Here is a 14,633-nt window from a genome sequence, read left to right as displayed (position 1 = left end):
GCATGACTAAGCCGCTTCTGGCGAACCAGAGCAGCACACGGAGACGCCGTTTACCTTCCCGCCGGAGTGGTACCTATTTATCTACTCACACTTTGACATGCTTTCGAACTGCTAGGTTGGCAGGAGCAGGGACCGAGCAACGGGAGCTCACCCCGTCGCGGGGATTCGAACCGCCGACCTTCTGATCGGCAAGTCCTAGGCTCTGTGGTTTAACCCACAGCACCACCCGTGTATTACTCAACACCAAATAGTACAGTAAGGGCAGACAGGCTGCAGAGCCAGTGGTCCAAACCAGCTCATTTCCCACCATTCTCTGGTCAAAACTGCCCTGGTCTTTGACCACTTGTTTGGCCTCATTTCTGTAACTGTGTCTCTCAGTATCACCTGTGCATCCTCAGTGTTGCTCGTTCTCCAAAGAAGCGTTTGGCGGGCATTGTGAGTAACTTGGGTAGAAAAGAAAAGGTAATGGTATAGAATCAGTCTTGGGTTAAGCCAGTCTTGGCTTTGAAACAGAAATGGTTGAAAGGGAGCCCCGTTAAGAAATGTGCCCTGCACTTTAAGAGCTTAATAACAGTGTCCATGTCCTATCTAAATTCTGCAAACCAAAACAATACTTTTATAATTACAAAAATAAAACTGGTTGCAGACAATTATGTATAAATTAGCTTCATGGCTGAGTTGGGATCTGAACCCTGGTCTCCCTGGTCATAGTCCAACACTAAACCATGCTGTGAGTGCATGTTCTCCTTCAGAATAATATGTAGGTGAATACAGATATTATTCACAAAGTCCTGAATTTTCCACCTTGGTTTCAGATTAACCGCCTCTTTTCACTTTGGACTGTGAGAGTAGGGCATCTTGTTTTAGGGAATGAAACTAATTTTTTTGCTAATTTCTTTAGTGAGGGGCCGTAAAAATACGTTTTTGGGTGTGAGGAATTAAAATCTATTGCTTTTGTGATTGGAGAACATTTAGCTTGCTAAGTCTGCATTTGATAAGAAGCACACAAACAGCATTTGGAAAACCAAAGAAATTTAATTTTACCTCCTGAAAATGTCAGGCAATGCTAAAAAATAAAATAGTAATAGTAACATATAAGTGCAAGTACTTGGCAATCATTTTTATTTTTACAGTGGTACCTCGGGTTAAGTACTTAATTCATTCTGGGGGTCCATTCTTAACCTGAAACTGTTCTTAACCTGAAGCACCACTTTAGCCAATGGGGCCTCCTGCTGCTGCCACACAGCCGGAGCCCGATTTCTGTTCTTATCGTGAAGCAAATTTCTTAACCTGAAGCACTGTTTCTGGGTTAGCGGAGTGTGTGACCTGAAGTGTATGTAACCTGAAGCGTATATAACCCGAGGTACCACTGTACTTACCAAGCATACTCATTTTACCAAAATAGATTTTGGATTCCCAAGTCATACGACAAATTTTAGCACCCCTCATTTTTGGAATTTGGAAGTTCAACACGCCCTACGAGAGTCTCGACAGACCTGTGTATTGAATGAATTTGTTTTCATAATCCATGAGAGGGGGTGAGGGTTGAAGAGTTTGATGACCTGGCCATGGAAATGTCACGTGGGAAATTTGCCGTGGGAAGTGAATTTTTTTTTTGTTAAACCCCATTTTCTTTTTGCTTTCTTGCACAGGCTGTGTGTGGCGGCTCTTTCCGCCAACAACTTCTGCGACAACCGGGAGGCCCTCTACGGCGTCTTTGACGGGGACCGCAACGTGGAAGTGCCTTACCTCTTGCAGTGTACCATGAGCGACATCTTGGCTGAGGAGCTGCAAAAAACAAAGAGCGAAGAGGAGTACATGATCAACACTTTCATTGTAATGCAGAGGTCAGTTTTGTGGCTCAAAGCTTGCAGGCATCTGCCTCGTGACACTGGACAAGCCCAGCCGTCCCAAAAGCCTTTGAATAAGTTTGTTTACTTTTTCTGGTCACTTCCGCAGGGCTGATTCGAGACTTGGCAGTTCTTCATGCAGTGCCACTGAAAAAATCTATCACCGTAGCCTTACGCAGACTGCAGATGCAATCTGGGAAAACACCCAGTAGCAGCAGCAGCAGGCCCTAGTGGTTACATATTCTGGGAAAGACCAGCAGTGATGGTGTCTTTTCAAAGAGATTTGGCTGCTGTTACCAGACTTTTCCTTTTTTATCAGAGCTACCCCAGGTTCTGAGACACTTTAGTTGCAGAGTAGTGACATAAATAGGGACGCGGGTGGGGCTGTGGGTTAAACCACAGAGCCTAGGACTTGCCGATCAGAAGGTTGGTGGTTCGAATCCCCGCGACGGGGTGAACTCCCGTTGCTGGGTCCCTGCTCCTGCCAACCTAGCAGTACGAAAGCACGTCAAAGTGCAAATAGATAAATAGGTACCACTCCGGCGGGAAGGTAAACGGCGTTTCCATGCACTGCTCTGGTTCGCCAGAAGCGGCTTAGTCATGCTGGCCACATGACCCGGAAGCTGTACGCCGGCTCCCTCCGGCAATAAAGCGAGATGAGCGCCGCAACCCCAGAGTCAGCCACGACTGGACCTAACACTCAGGGGTCCCTTTACCTTTACCTAGTGACATAAATGGGAGGAGGATAAAAATAACACATTGGCTTGTGTTTAATGTAGCCGCCCCATCAGTGGAAATATTTCCACGTGAGCCATGGGACTGCTCCCTCTCTTCACCCTGTTCCCTCCCCTTCAGAGCTCCTCTAGAAGAGATTTAGGAGATGGGGGCAGGAGGAGAGGAGGTCGTCCCCATTCCACAAGTCAAATTCCTTGCTCTGATGGGACAGTTACTTAGCACTGCTATGGATGCGAGCCTCTCATCTTAATCTGCCCGTGCCAAATACCCACAGATACCACAGAGCAGAAGCAGGTAACCATTTCCCCCACCAAGTGGAATCACCTCGCTGCTGCTTCTGTACTTTCTGTAGAGCCAGTGTGGTGTAGTGGTTAAGAGCAGTGGACTCGTAATCTGGTGAACCAGGTTCACGTCTCCACTCCTCCACATGCAGCTGCTGGGTGACCTTGGGCCAGTCACACTCCTATGAAGTCTCTCAGCCCCACTCACCTCACAGAGTGTTTGTTGTGGGGGAAGAAGGGAAAGGAGATTGTTAGCCGCTTTGAGACTCCTTAGGGTAGTGATAAAGCGGGATATCAAATCCAAACTCTTCTTCTTCTATTGCTAAGCAGAGAGAGAAATGGGTCAGCAGTTTTGCTCCATTGCTGTTTTTCACAGCCTGCTTTCTCCATTAAATTTCCCAGAGCCTAATCCTAAGGACTTTAAAGACGTTATAAAGATAAATGCCATTTGCTTCTTCCTGTATCCCCCCACCCCCGCAATATAAAACTTCAGAAAGGATCAAACATGAATTACTTTATTTACAATTGCCTAACTTCATTGCAGCCCATCTGAGTATTAGCCCAGGCTGATTCATCAAAGATAAATTGTTTAAATTGAAGCCCAAAGTGGCTTTTGGGAAGAAAAAGAAAGAAATGCTTTTGTATATATTTAATGTAGGCTTGGCAATCCTGAGACGACTTGAAAAGACCAAATTTTAAGAGTTGCCATTAATATGAAACTTAAATCACTGTCTGGGCCAACTCACAAATCCATGTGTCACTATTCTTTGGTTCCATGCAGTAAGACTCCCCCCCCCCCTTAAAGAAAGTTTATTGCATCCAGTTGCTTTGAAAAGAAATATAAAAAGAACTAGAATAACTGGAAAATAATACTCCCTTTCTGAGCTCCCCCTCACCACAATACCGCAGTGGGGGACTGGATCTGGGCCAAATCTGACAGGTGTGTGTGGCTGCTCACCTGTCAGTCATCTGATCTCACATTGCACTTTGAAGCCACGACAATCAGCTGATCATACGCACTTCGAAGCCCCATGCAAAGAGCCCTGTTCTGTGATTTGAAATCCCAATGGTCAACTGATTGTAGGGCATGTCAGAAGCCCCTTTTAGCCCAGCCTCCTTTTTACCTGCCCATACCTGATGTCAGGTGATCTTGCTTGTCCATAATGGTCTGAGGTTGCCCACCCCTAACCTAATAGAAGTTCAGGGCCTCCCACCACCACCCCAAACTCATTCTAGACTTACCAAAATGCTTTTTTCCGAATTGCAAATTTGATTCTGTGCTTCGTTAAAAGTGGGCGCCCTAAATTTCACATGAAATTCTGGTGGTGGTTCTATTACTATATTATTCTATTATTTTTATCCTCTTCCCATTTATGTCACGGCCTAGGACCCTCGTACCTACGGGACCGCCTCTCCCAGTATGCCCCACGGAGAGCCTCAAGGTCCATAAATAGCAACACCCTAGTGGTCCCGGGCCCTAAGGAAGTTAGATTAGCTTCAACCAGAGCCAGGGCCTTTTCAACACTGGCTCCGGCCTGGTGGAACGCTCTGCCTCATGAGACCAGGGCCCTGCGGGATCTGATTTCTTTCCGCAGGGCCTGTAAGACAGAGTTGTTCCGCCTGGCCTTTGGCTTGGAGCCAGTTTGATTCCCTCCCCCTCTTTCTTTTTCCTTTCTCCTCCTGTAATGAGGCTGCATTTTAATATTTTAATGTTTCGATATTTTAATGTTGTATTTTAATCTTGTTTTTAAGTTGTATTCATTCAACTTGTTTTTATTATTGCTTGTTAGCCGGCCTGAGCCCGGCCTTTGCTGGGGAGGGCGGGGTATAAATAAAAATTATTATCATTATTATTATCAAGGCGGTGGCATAGGACCTGACTGCTTCATGGGATGTGTGGCACGGCTGGCATTGTTTTGGACGGGGGCGGAGGGGGTGTGTTCCTATCTTTCTCTGCCAAAGCACGAGAGCAGACGCTTGCATTGAAGCTGACTCCACTTGTTTTGCCAATGTTGTCTTCCTTGGAACCCTTAGGAAACTTGGAACGGCTGGGCAAAAGCTTGGAGGCTCTGCTGTCCTTTGCCATATCAAGCATGACCCGATAGACCCAGGCGGATGCTTCACGTTAACCTCTGCGAATGTGGGGAAGTGCCAATCTGTTCTCTGCAGGAACGGAAAACCTCTGCCTTTATCCAGGTCTTACATGATGAACTGCGAAGAAGAGTTGAGGAGGATCAAGCAGCATAAGGCCATCATCACAGAAGTAAGGAATCGAGTTGCTAAACTGGAGGAGGGGGGAGGCCCTATAGAATCACAGAATCATAGGGTTGGAAGGGGAGGAATCACAGGGGCCACCCACTCCAACGCCCTGCAGTGCATGAGTCTTTTTGCCCAACGTAGAACTCGAACCCACAGCCCTGAGATTCAGAGTCTCATGCTGAGCATGAGCATATTGGTTGCTCTGCTTTCAAAACCTGTGCCGGAATGCCCCGGACAGGATTCCTTTCTGGTTTTTTGCACAAATTTCCAGCTGTAGCTGAAAGGGAGGTAATGGCACCGAAGCAGCAGCTTAAGATATGAGGAGGTTCGTGGCAGCCTGTCTTCCTTAAAGAGAAGTGCTGCCCTTACATAGCATGCAAAGCATTTCCCAAGCAGGGTGAAGGTGAGCTTGGTGGTAATAATAATAATAATAATAATAATAATAATAATAATAATAATAATTATTTATACATAAATACATGCCTCACCCATCTGGCTGGGTTTCCCCAGCCACCCTGGGCAGCTCCCAACAGAATATTAAAAACACGATAAAACATCAAACATTGAAATCTTCCCTAAATAGGGCTGCCCTCAGATGTCTTCTAAAAATCAGGTAGTTGTTTATTTCCTTGACATCTGGTGGGAGGGTGTTCCACTACCGAGAAGGCCCTCTGCCTGGTTCCCTGCAACCTCACTTCTCGCAGGGAGGAAGCCGCCAGAAGGCCCTCGGAGCTGGACCTCAGTGTCCTGGCTGAATGATTGGGGTGGAGACGCTCCTTCGGGAATACTGGGCCAAGGCTGTTTAGGGCTTTAAAGCTCAGCACCAACACTTTGAATTGTGCTCGGAAATGTCCTGGGAGCCAATGTCGGTCTTTCAAGACTGGTGTTATATGGTCTCAGTGGCCACTCCCAGTCACCAGTCTGGCTGCCGCATTCTGGATTAGTTGAGGAGATAGAGGCGGCACACATTGGATGCAAGCCATTCAAGCAAAAATACGCTATTTCTACTCAACTCTGCATCTAGCAATGTGTGACATAATATTTTACTTACAAGACTTCACATCTTCCCACTGTTTGTATATCACATTCTCGGTGATACTATTTATAGCGTTTAAAGCTCATCGGGTATACAAGGTCCTACTTAATTTTAAGAGACTTCCCCCGTTTCTACCTCCCCCTCCCTTTTGCTTTCTCCTCATTTTTTTGTCTGCTCGCACCAGCAAACATGCCAGTACCCGTGGACTAATAAACTCCTCTTATCTCGACTTGCTTGGATCATAAGCCAGCCAGTAGCTTGGGATTTAAATACATACATGGCATTGATTTCTCCAAGACTTGTATTTTTAACAGCGTCTCCACACACACCCTCCCCTCAGATGTTAATCCACCTCCCTTTGGGAAATGTCGTATCTAAAGAGGAAATGTAGTTAAGGAACTGGGGCGTGCGGAAAACATTGCCACTCCAGGGCAGCCGACTGAAAACAAATAGGATTCCACACACCAACACCTTCTTCTCATGGCAGCTTGCAGGCTTGATAGAAATGTGTCGTTTCCCGCCTTGTCAAATGAAGATGAAGAATTTTGGCTTGGTGTGGTTGAGGAGGAGATATAGCCAAACCCATCCCTCAGTTTTTCACATACACTACAGTGTGTGCACATTTTATGTTAACCCCCGAAGGGAGCTGGAGCAGATTATCCTTTGTGAGTGGAGTCCTTTCCACCACACTATTTAGAGGCCACGTAGATGAAACAAATTTGTCCTGTAGGCCTCCTGTCAGATAACCACCGACCATCCTTGCATACCTTGGCCGAAAGATGAAGCATTTTTCTGTGTCTCTGCCCAGGCATGTGCTGCCATGTTTGTTCCATTGTGACGCCGAGTAGTCGGTTTATTATATGCTGAGTTTCCTGCAGATTTGTGCTCAGAGGTGCTTACAGAAAATGACTCTAAAGACAACACCATAAATGGAATGCATAATTAAAATTACATTATTGCTGTCGCGCTGACAGTTCCACGATTAACCATTCATTCAAAATATACCAAAGAAATTTAAGCGAGCCTAAAGTTTAGAGGCAGGCCAGTTGCAAAGTAGCCCCAAAACTGATGACAATAGGCTGTTTTCCCCCAAGGCGGGGTGGGTGTTGGATTCAAGTTCAGAAATCCCCCCTGTGGCAGGTGCTCCATCATGAAGGCTCCTGCGACAGGAAAGTGGGCCGTGTCAGGTGGAAGCAAACACTCCCTGTTTGCTTCCTTGGTTCTGAACTATCAGAATAGGACAGCAACTTTTAATCTGTTGTCTCAGATGATAGTATTGGCACACTGGACCTAAATGATGAGCGAGAGAGGAGGAACCAACAGCTCCAGGGCTGTGGCCAATGCTAGTCCTGCTCAGAGTAAATGCACTGAAGTTAGTGGGCAATTAGATCCATTAATTTCAGTTGGTTTACTCTCAAGTAAAATCTAGTTGGATCCAACCGCCAGGATCCTGAACCCAGTTCCATTGCTTGCTGATGTAGTAATGTATTTTCTCATGCCCTTCGGCAGGAGGATGAAGGTTTTGCAAAAGCTCACTTGGTAATCCCCTTGGCTCCCCTACCCCAAGCCAGCCTGTATGGTTAACAATCCAACCATTCGCCATAATGAGATGTATCCTCCTCCTTTCCAGGATGGCAAAGTGAATGGTGTGACGGACTCGACGAGGATCTTGGGGTACACCTTTCTTCACCCGAGCGTGGTTCCTCGCCCTCATGTGCAATCCATCACGTTGACTCCTCAGGATGAATTCTTCATTCTGGGCAGCAAAGGCCTCTGGGACAGCCTTTCCGTCGAAGAAGCCGTGGAAGCCGTCCGGAACGTCCCCGACGCTCTGGGAGCCGCCAAGAAGCTCTGCACGTTGGCCCAGAGCTACGGCTGCAACGACAGCCTCAGTGCTGTGGTGGTCCAGCTCAACGTCACCGAGGACAGCTTCTGCTGCTGCGAGCTCAATGGCGTCCCCCCTCCCAGCCCGGGCATCTTCCCCCAGTCGGTCAACGTGGTCATCAAAGACAAGCCTTCGGACGCCCTGGGGATGCCCTCCTCCAGCAGCGGCATGGCCTCCGAGATCAGCAGCGAGATCTCGACCTCCGAAATGAGCAGCGAGGTGGGGTCCACGGCCTCTGACGAGCCCCCTCAGGTAACCATGAACGAGAACAGCCCGGCCTACCCCAGCGAGCAGCGCTGCATGCTCCACCCGGTCTGCCTCTCCAACTCTTTCCAGAGGCAGCTCTCCAGCGCCACCTTCTCCAGCGCCTTTTCGGACAACGGGCTCGACAGCGACGACGAGGAGCCCATCGAAGGCGTCTTCTCCAACGGCAGCCGGGTGGAAGTGGAGGTGGACATCCACTGTGGCCGCGCCAAAGAGAAGCTCCTGCTGCTGCAGGCCCCCGTGGAGGCCAGCGACGAGGGCATCGTCATCAGCGCCAACGAAGACGAGACCTGCCTCCTCCGCAAGGCCGACCCTTTGGCCACGGGGACCATCGGGCGCCGGCGAGGCAACGGCTCCGTAGCCCCTCAGGAGAGGAGCCACAACCTCATCGAAGTGGCGGCCGACGCGCCGCTCAGGAAAACTGGGGGGTACTTTGCAGCCCCGGCTCAGCCAGATCCCGACGATCAGTTCATTATCCCGCCGGAGCTCGAAGAGGAGGTCAAGGAGATAATGAAGCAACACCACGAACAACAGCAGCAGCAGCAGCAACAACAACAACAGCAGCAACAACAGCGGCAATACCAGATGGACCAGCTGCCAGATTATTACGACACGCCGCTATGACCGAGCTTGACAAAATAAGCTGACCAGACACTGAGAGCTTGGAGGCTCCTTAGGTTTGTATTACACTAGCAGGGTAGGGAGGGGAGAGAAAGAGAGAGGGGGGTTTTTTGGTTCCAATTTCTCTTCCAGACACTTCCCCCTCTACTGAGAACTGCAGCTGCTTCTCCCCGTTTGTTAGCAGTAATAATCACAGATTATTCCCTCCCTTCCCCCTCTCTTCTAGTGATGTTTCACCAGTTAGAATTGAACTAGTTTAACTCTTCCCCTTCCTTAACATATCAGATGTAAAAAAAAAAGCAAAGAAAAATAAGAATAAAAGGTTTAATATATTGCAGAGAAAACTGAGGATGACGTTGATGTAATATTTTTTAAAATCGTTCTTTCCCCCCTCCCTTGGTTTGTTTGGAAAACACAGGGCAGTATTGCCAGTGCTAAATGATTAAGTAATATTGTAATACTGTATTTCTTTGAGAGAAAAAAAAAGGCTTTTTTGGTCTTGAAAATGGATAGACATTTGTAGAATTATGGAGACTAACTCCTAGGAGTTGCTTTTACTCTTTCAGGTGACTTTAAGTCACTGAGATTCACTAATTTTCTCTGAGAGAACAGCTGATTGGGAAATTCCTGTAAATAACTCAGTGTTGTATAGTGATGCTTCAAACGTTTTTTGTAGTCTCGGCAGGAGGACGCAACCTGACGAACTGATAGTTTGTCTCCCCCACCCCGAATCCCCAACCCCACGGGGTGCTTCCGCATGTATGTCAAAAGCTCCCTCCGCCGACATGCGATACAACCAAGCTTGGAGATCAGGGAGATCGTAGGAGCTCTTGAGGGTCTCCCAGCAGAATTAACTGGTTTGGAAGGCGTTGGCCCATTGTGTCTATGGCCGCCATTGGCTGGCTGAGCCAAAGTCACCAACAGTATGTTTGCTCATGTGTGGAATTGCCCCTAAGTGATTGGTTCTTTGGGCTACGACTCCATAATAAATTTAGCAGGAGTGTAGGAATTAGGCGGATGTTGGGCCACAAACACCTGAGTTACTTAATTTTTATTTTATTTTTTTTGTCTTCTTCACCATTAACTCTTTCGCAGGCACATTTTTGTGTGTGTTCCTCCCTGCTGCCACAACCAGCATGATTGTATAGAGTTCATTTACTGTAGATCATTTACATACCAAGAGTTATATTAAAAGAAGAATGCACAAATGAACATGTCATAATTTTTGTTATAATAAATACGAAAATTTACAAATACTTGAAGTCTGCGGTATATGCTTGCTGTTCGATGCCGGCGGAGTTGGGTTCTCAGAATTCCTTATGGCAGCATTAGATAGATATAATCTGGCATGGCATTGTCCTCTGTAAAACTCTTGAAAAGATCCCAGTGTTGAATTATTATTATTATTATTATTATTATTATTATTATTATTTGTGTGTGTGGGGAAATTCCACATTGCTAATATAAATTTTGCTTCCAAGGTATTATGTGCAGGATGTAAGAGATATTGAAGCAGTGTGTGCATATTGCAGGGAGAACAAAATGTTGTGAGTGACTGGAAGAGAGTTTTCAAAAATTAGGATGATCGCCAAACGACGGGTGAAAGCCCTACGGACTCGGCAGTGGAAACTGGAGTTCGTACAACAGTGTGTGTGTAACGTATGCCAGGAAATGCTTGTATATCCACTCGGAGAGTTTGCTTTTAATCTTCTTTTCTTTTTGCAACGAGGATCACTGTTCTGTCTTGCTTGTTCTTCGTAGACAACCATACAGTCACCGCGAAGGATTCTTGAGATGTCTGTAGTTGCATCTCACTCTGGAGTCTGTTTCTGCCCATTTCATCCTCCCTCCCACTGCAGCTGCTTGCAGTGCTAAAGAGGCAAGCTGCTCTTGGGTTTATTGGACCTCTGCCTCTTGTATACCCAGTGCTTTTTTTCTAGAAAAAGAGGTGCTGGAACCTCACCACAAACACCTCTTTCGATCGTTCTCTTAGAATGGCAGTGGCGGCCACCTGAGAGAACCGAAAGTTCTGGCTGGGATAAAAAGCCCTGGTTCTACATGGCAGCCTAAGCACAACAGTTTAGTCAATCATTCATTTTTGTTTCCAGCGGCTACGTTCAGACAGTGGATTATTTTGTTTTCCCGATGTTCCCTTACCTGATAATTTCCTCGTTTTATTTGCTCGTTCGCATGGTATTGAAGTCGTTTCTGCAAATCTACTGGACTGTGGTGGAAGTTCAGCCCTTACTTCCCTTGTTAATTACTTCCATGAAGGAAAAAATCTGATTGTAGGATTAAAGTGATGAAATCTGTGGCATCCCGCCCTTGTCAATGCGTGGATCATGGAGGGAGCAGAACTGCACATGCGCAGAAAGCATGTGGGAAGAAAGGCATGTCCATTGACATTTGTTGGGTGTCACTGTGCCCATAGGTATGAAGGAAATTTGATGCGACGTACCAGTGGATCACTCAAAAGAACGGTAGTCCCCTAACACAACAGTATGAAAAATTTGGATGAGTGCTGCCATTATAATCAGCAAGAAATGCCGTGTCTGAACGCACTGTGTCTACCTCACTGTATCACAAACTACGGAGGCCCAACTTGAGATTCAGAAATGAACTTTGAAAAGCCGCTTCCTGCTTCTGCCTGTACTGGAAACCTTCGAAAAAGCCCGCCACTCTATTTCCCTTCAGATGAAAATGAACCAGTGAAAATGAAGCCTTGGGCTGCAGCTGAAGAGCATTTCACCCATGCTGTACAAGTATTTTAAATCATCCTCGTAAGCGTCTGGGTTTCAGAAGTCATTGGGGGTGCATTGCTGAGCTGGAACAAGCTGTTAAAAGCCCAGAGAAGCAAGCAGGTGGTGGAGACACTCGACTTCCATGCTCAGCCGTAAACCGAAGTGCTTGAATCCATTTCGTTTGTTTACAAGGAAGAGGACTCGTTGCATTTGCTAAAGCAAATTCTTCTTAGTGGGTGATTGATCATAAGCACCCTGCCTGCGCACTCAAAAAATGTGACATACTAAAAACCCATCAGCCTTCCGTTTGTAAGTAATGAAGTCATTTCCATCGCTTGACATGATTTATCACTCCCAGCAACAGCCAAATAAATCTTCCTAGAATTTAGCTTTCCTACGACTACAGGAACTAATATCATTGCGTTGCGGTAGCACTAATGAGAAACGTTGTCGAGACTTGGGCCTTTGCCAGTGTTTTCAGATCATTAATTTGGCCTAAGCGCCAGAGGTTTTTGCCACTTTCCACTTTTGTGTCAGGTTTGTCGCAAAGGCTTAATAACTACGTTTTCATACACATTGAATAGGCAGGTGTCAAACAGTGATGCCCTTAGGACTTTATCTTATACATGCTGAGGTTTGTCAGTCTACCTGGTTACAGTTGGTTCTCCTTTTATGGAGGGTGTAGTTACATGTTGTTGTGTAGTGGCTTTTCCTTTATTTTATATTCTTTTAAGAAGATGTATAGGCTGCTTTACATTTTTGGCCAGAATTCCTAAGTGGTTTACAGAAATTATACAATAAAATCTGAAAGTTTAAGTATAGAATCATAAGGTAGAAAGGACCATCTAGTCCTGTGGTGGCGAACCTTTTAGAGACTGAGTGCCCAAACTGCAACCCAAAACCCACTTATCACAAAGTGCCAACATGGCAATTTACTGTATTTTTTTACATGTGTAGCAGAGTTGTTGAGCTTTTTTGGGGGAGGACTGCCCAAAGTTGATGAGCTTTTATTTGTGGGGAGGAGGGTAGAAAATCACTAACCAAGAATGCTGAAAGTAACTCGCGTCACTGCAGACCGACAGCTGGTTGGCGGGTGCGCAACTCCCCACAATGCCGCTTCAGGTGGCGAGCGCTATAGGGAAGGTTTCCTGCTAACAGCAGTGTGGGGCGGTGTGGAACTCCCTATGACAAAGCAACAAGTAGAGCGACTCTACAGAGTGTTTCCCGCCCACATTGGCATGGGTGTGTGTGGAAAGAAACTTTGCCTGCTGGGTCAGTGGTGCGCATGCCAACTAAGAGGGCTCTGGGTTCCCGCTCTGGCCCACGTGCCATAGGTTCACCAACACTGTTCTAGTCAAACCCCTTGCAATGCAGGTTTACAAGAAATATTGTAAATTAGTTTAAGTAGCAATGTATATGGTATTGTAATCTTCTTGCTCACAATACGTGCATATTTTTCTGCCTTGCAGCTGTGTTTTTTACATACTCGGAAGCAGATTCCTCACCAAGGGAAGGAGGTGAAACACAGATTGGCATGTATCTGTGGAGCTGCTGCTGCTGTTTCTTTGGCAATCACTCGTAGTCGAGTAAGATTGTCTTCCATGAACACGGTCTTAACAGTGAGTCTGTGGAGTGACTGTGGAGGCCAATTCTGGATCCACACATCCTTCCACAGTGGGGACATAGGTTTGCGGACGGGAGTTGATCACGGTGAGGGCTTGCCAAACGTGCCTTCCTCTTAGCACCTTTATTCCTTTCGTCCTGAGTTCGAGCATCAGGCACGTATTGGCTAGTTCCCTTTCCCCCTTCCTTAGCAGCCCCAGAGCACTGTCTAACTTTATTTCCTATTTTTATAAGGTGAAGGATGAATACAGTAGGTAGGTAGATATTAGGCATGTCTTTTTAATCTTTTCAATATTTTTCCTTGTTAAAACCAGTTTGTTTGTTTTTCTCCTAAAGAGTGTTTCTGCTGCTATCAGCCTTTGACTTACCAGCTCCTGAAACTGAAAAGCAAATCCCTTCCGTCCTATTTTCACCATATGAAAGTCCAGCCAGGGGAGGTGGATTGGGTCAAAGACAGTGATTGGAGCTACTGCCACAGTTGCTCCACAAAACAATGGTCTATGTATGATCTTAGTGTCAACAGCATCTTCTGTGAAATGTAAATGAGGCTCATCTTTTGCCTAGTTCATTGTAGCTGTTCCCTTGGCATAACCTATTACTTCAAGCAGGCCAAAAATAGGGGTTTGTGTCTTATTTATGCCTGGCAGTGTGTGTGTGTGTGAAAGAGAGAGTTTGTGAAGTTGTGTAAAAATTAGATGGTTTAATAGATTTATAAGGTTGTCTCGTTCCCAGGCACTGATGCTCTAGTAGTGTTTGACTAATGAGGGATGTTCATCATGGCTGTCAGGAACAATTGCGTTTCCAGCTGTCTGCCCTTGCTTACCTGTGATTCCTTGAATCTTTTATGGCTTTTTTAAGATTCAGAAATCTTCTGTGTGTTAAAATGCACGCTGCCGTCAAGCAGACCGTGCCCTGTCTCTCCCAAAATCATATGCCACAGGCAGGCTCTGCTTCCTTAATAACAAAAATCAGAAAAGGTCAGCCTTCTGGAGCACAGAGCCTGGCACTGCTGCTGCATAATCTAGTCCAGGAGAGGGTGAAATGTATGCAAATTGCAAGGCACTGCTTCCATGCTGAGCTATGAATGGTCCTCGTGCATAGAGCAATTCTATACAGGCAGGCAGAAGGATGTTAGCTCAGTGGCAAAGAACATGCAAGAGGTTTTTTGATTTAATCCACAGCACCTCCCAGCTTGGGCTGGGAAAGACACCCGGGGTCTTCATCTCCTAAGGAACCACTGCTAAATAGTCCAACAATACTGAGCTCAATGGGTAAATCTTATGTTCTGCGAGCCGTTTTAATGATTCCCTGTCCTTTCTCTAGTTACAGGTTTGCATC

General features: G+C 46.3%; 1 protein-coding gene across 4 annotated transcripts in view; it reads left to right on the top strand.

Annotated features, from left to right (window-relative positions):
• PHLPP1 (PH domain and leucine rich repeat protein phosphatase 1) overlaps positions 1–14,633 on the top strand; it is a 165,320-nt gene that overhangs the window by 148,596 nt on the left and 2,091 nt on the right. Inside the window, exons 15-18 of one of the 4 annotated variants that reach the window (XR_014170162.1) lie at positions 1,653–1,847; positions 4,901–5,129; positions 7,792–8,987; positions 11,363–12,065. Coding sequence is in view for 1 of the 4 variants with exons in the window: in XM_081918147.1 (XP_081774273.1) it covers positions 1,653–1,847; positions 4,901–5,129; positions 7,792–8,934 (1,567 nt within the window). In the remaining 3 variants the exon portion in view is untranslated. Of the gene's footprint in view, positions 1–1,652; positions 1,848–4,900; positions 5,130–7,791; positions 10,188–11,362; positions 12,066–14,633 lie in introns of those variants that run through there. The other 3 variants (XR_014170163.1, XR_014170161.1, XM_081918147.1) reach the window with 3 other exon arrangements.

The sequence above is a fragment of the Podarcis melisellensis genome (assembly GCF_964234715.1).
Source record: "Podarcis melisellensis genome assembly, chromosome: 7".
Classification (NCBI taxonomy): domain Eukaryota; kingdom Metazoa; phylum Chordata; class Lepidosauria; order Squamata; family Lacertidae; genus Podarcis; species Podarcis melisellensis.
The sequence above is the reverse complement of the archived record's forward strand: the minus strand, read 5'-3'. Positions and strand labels throughout refer to the sequence as shown.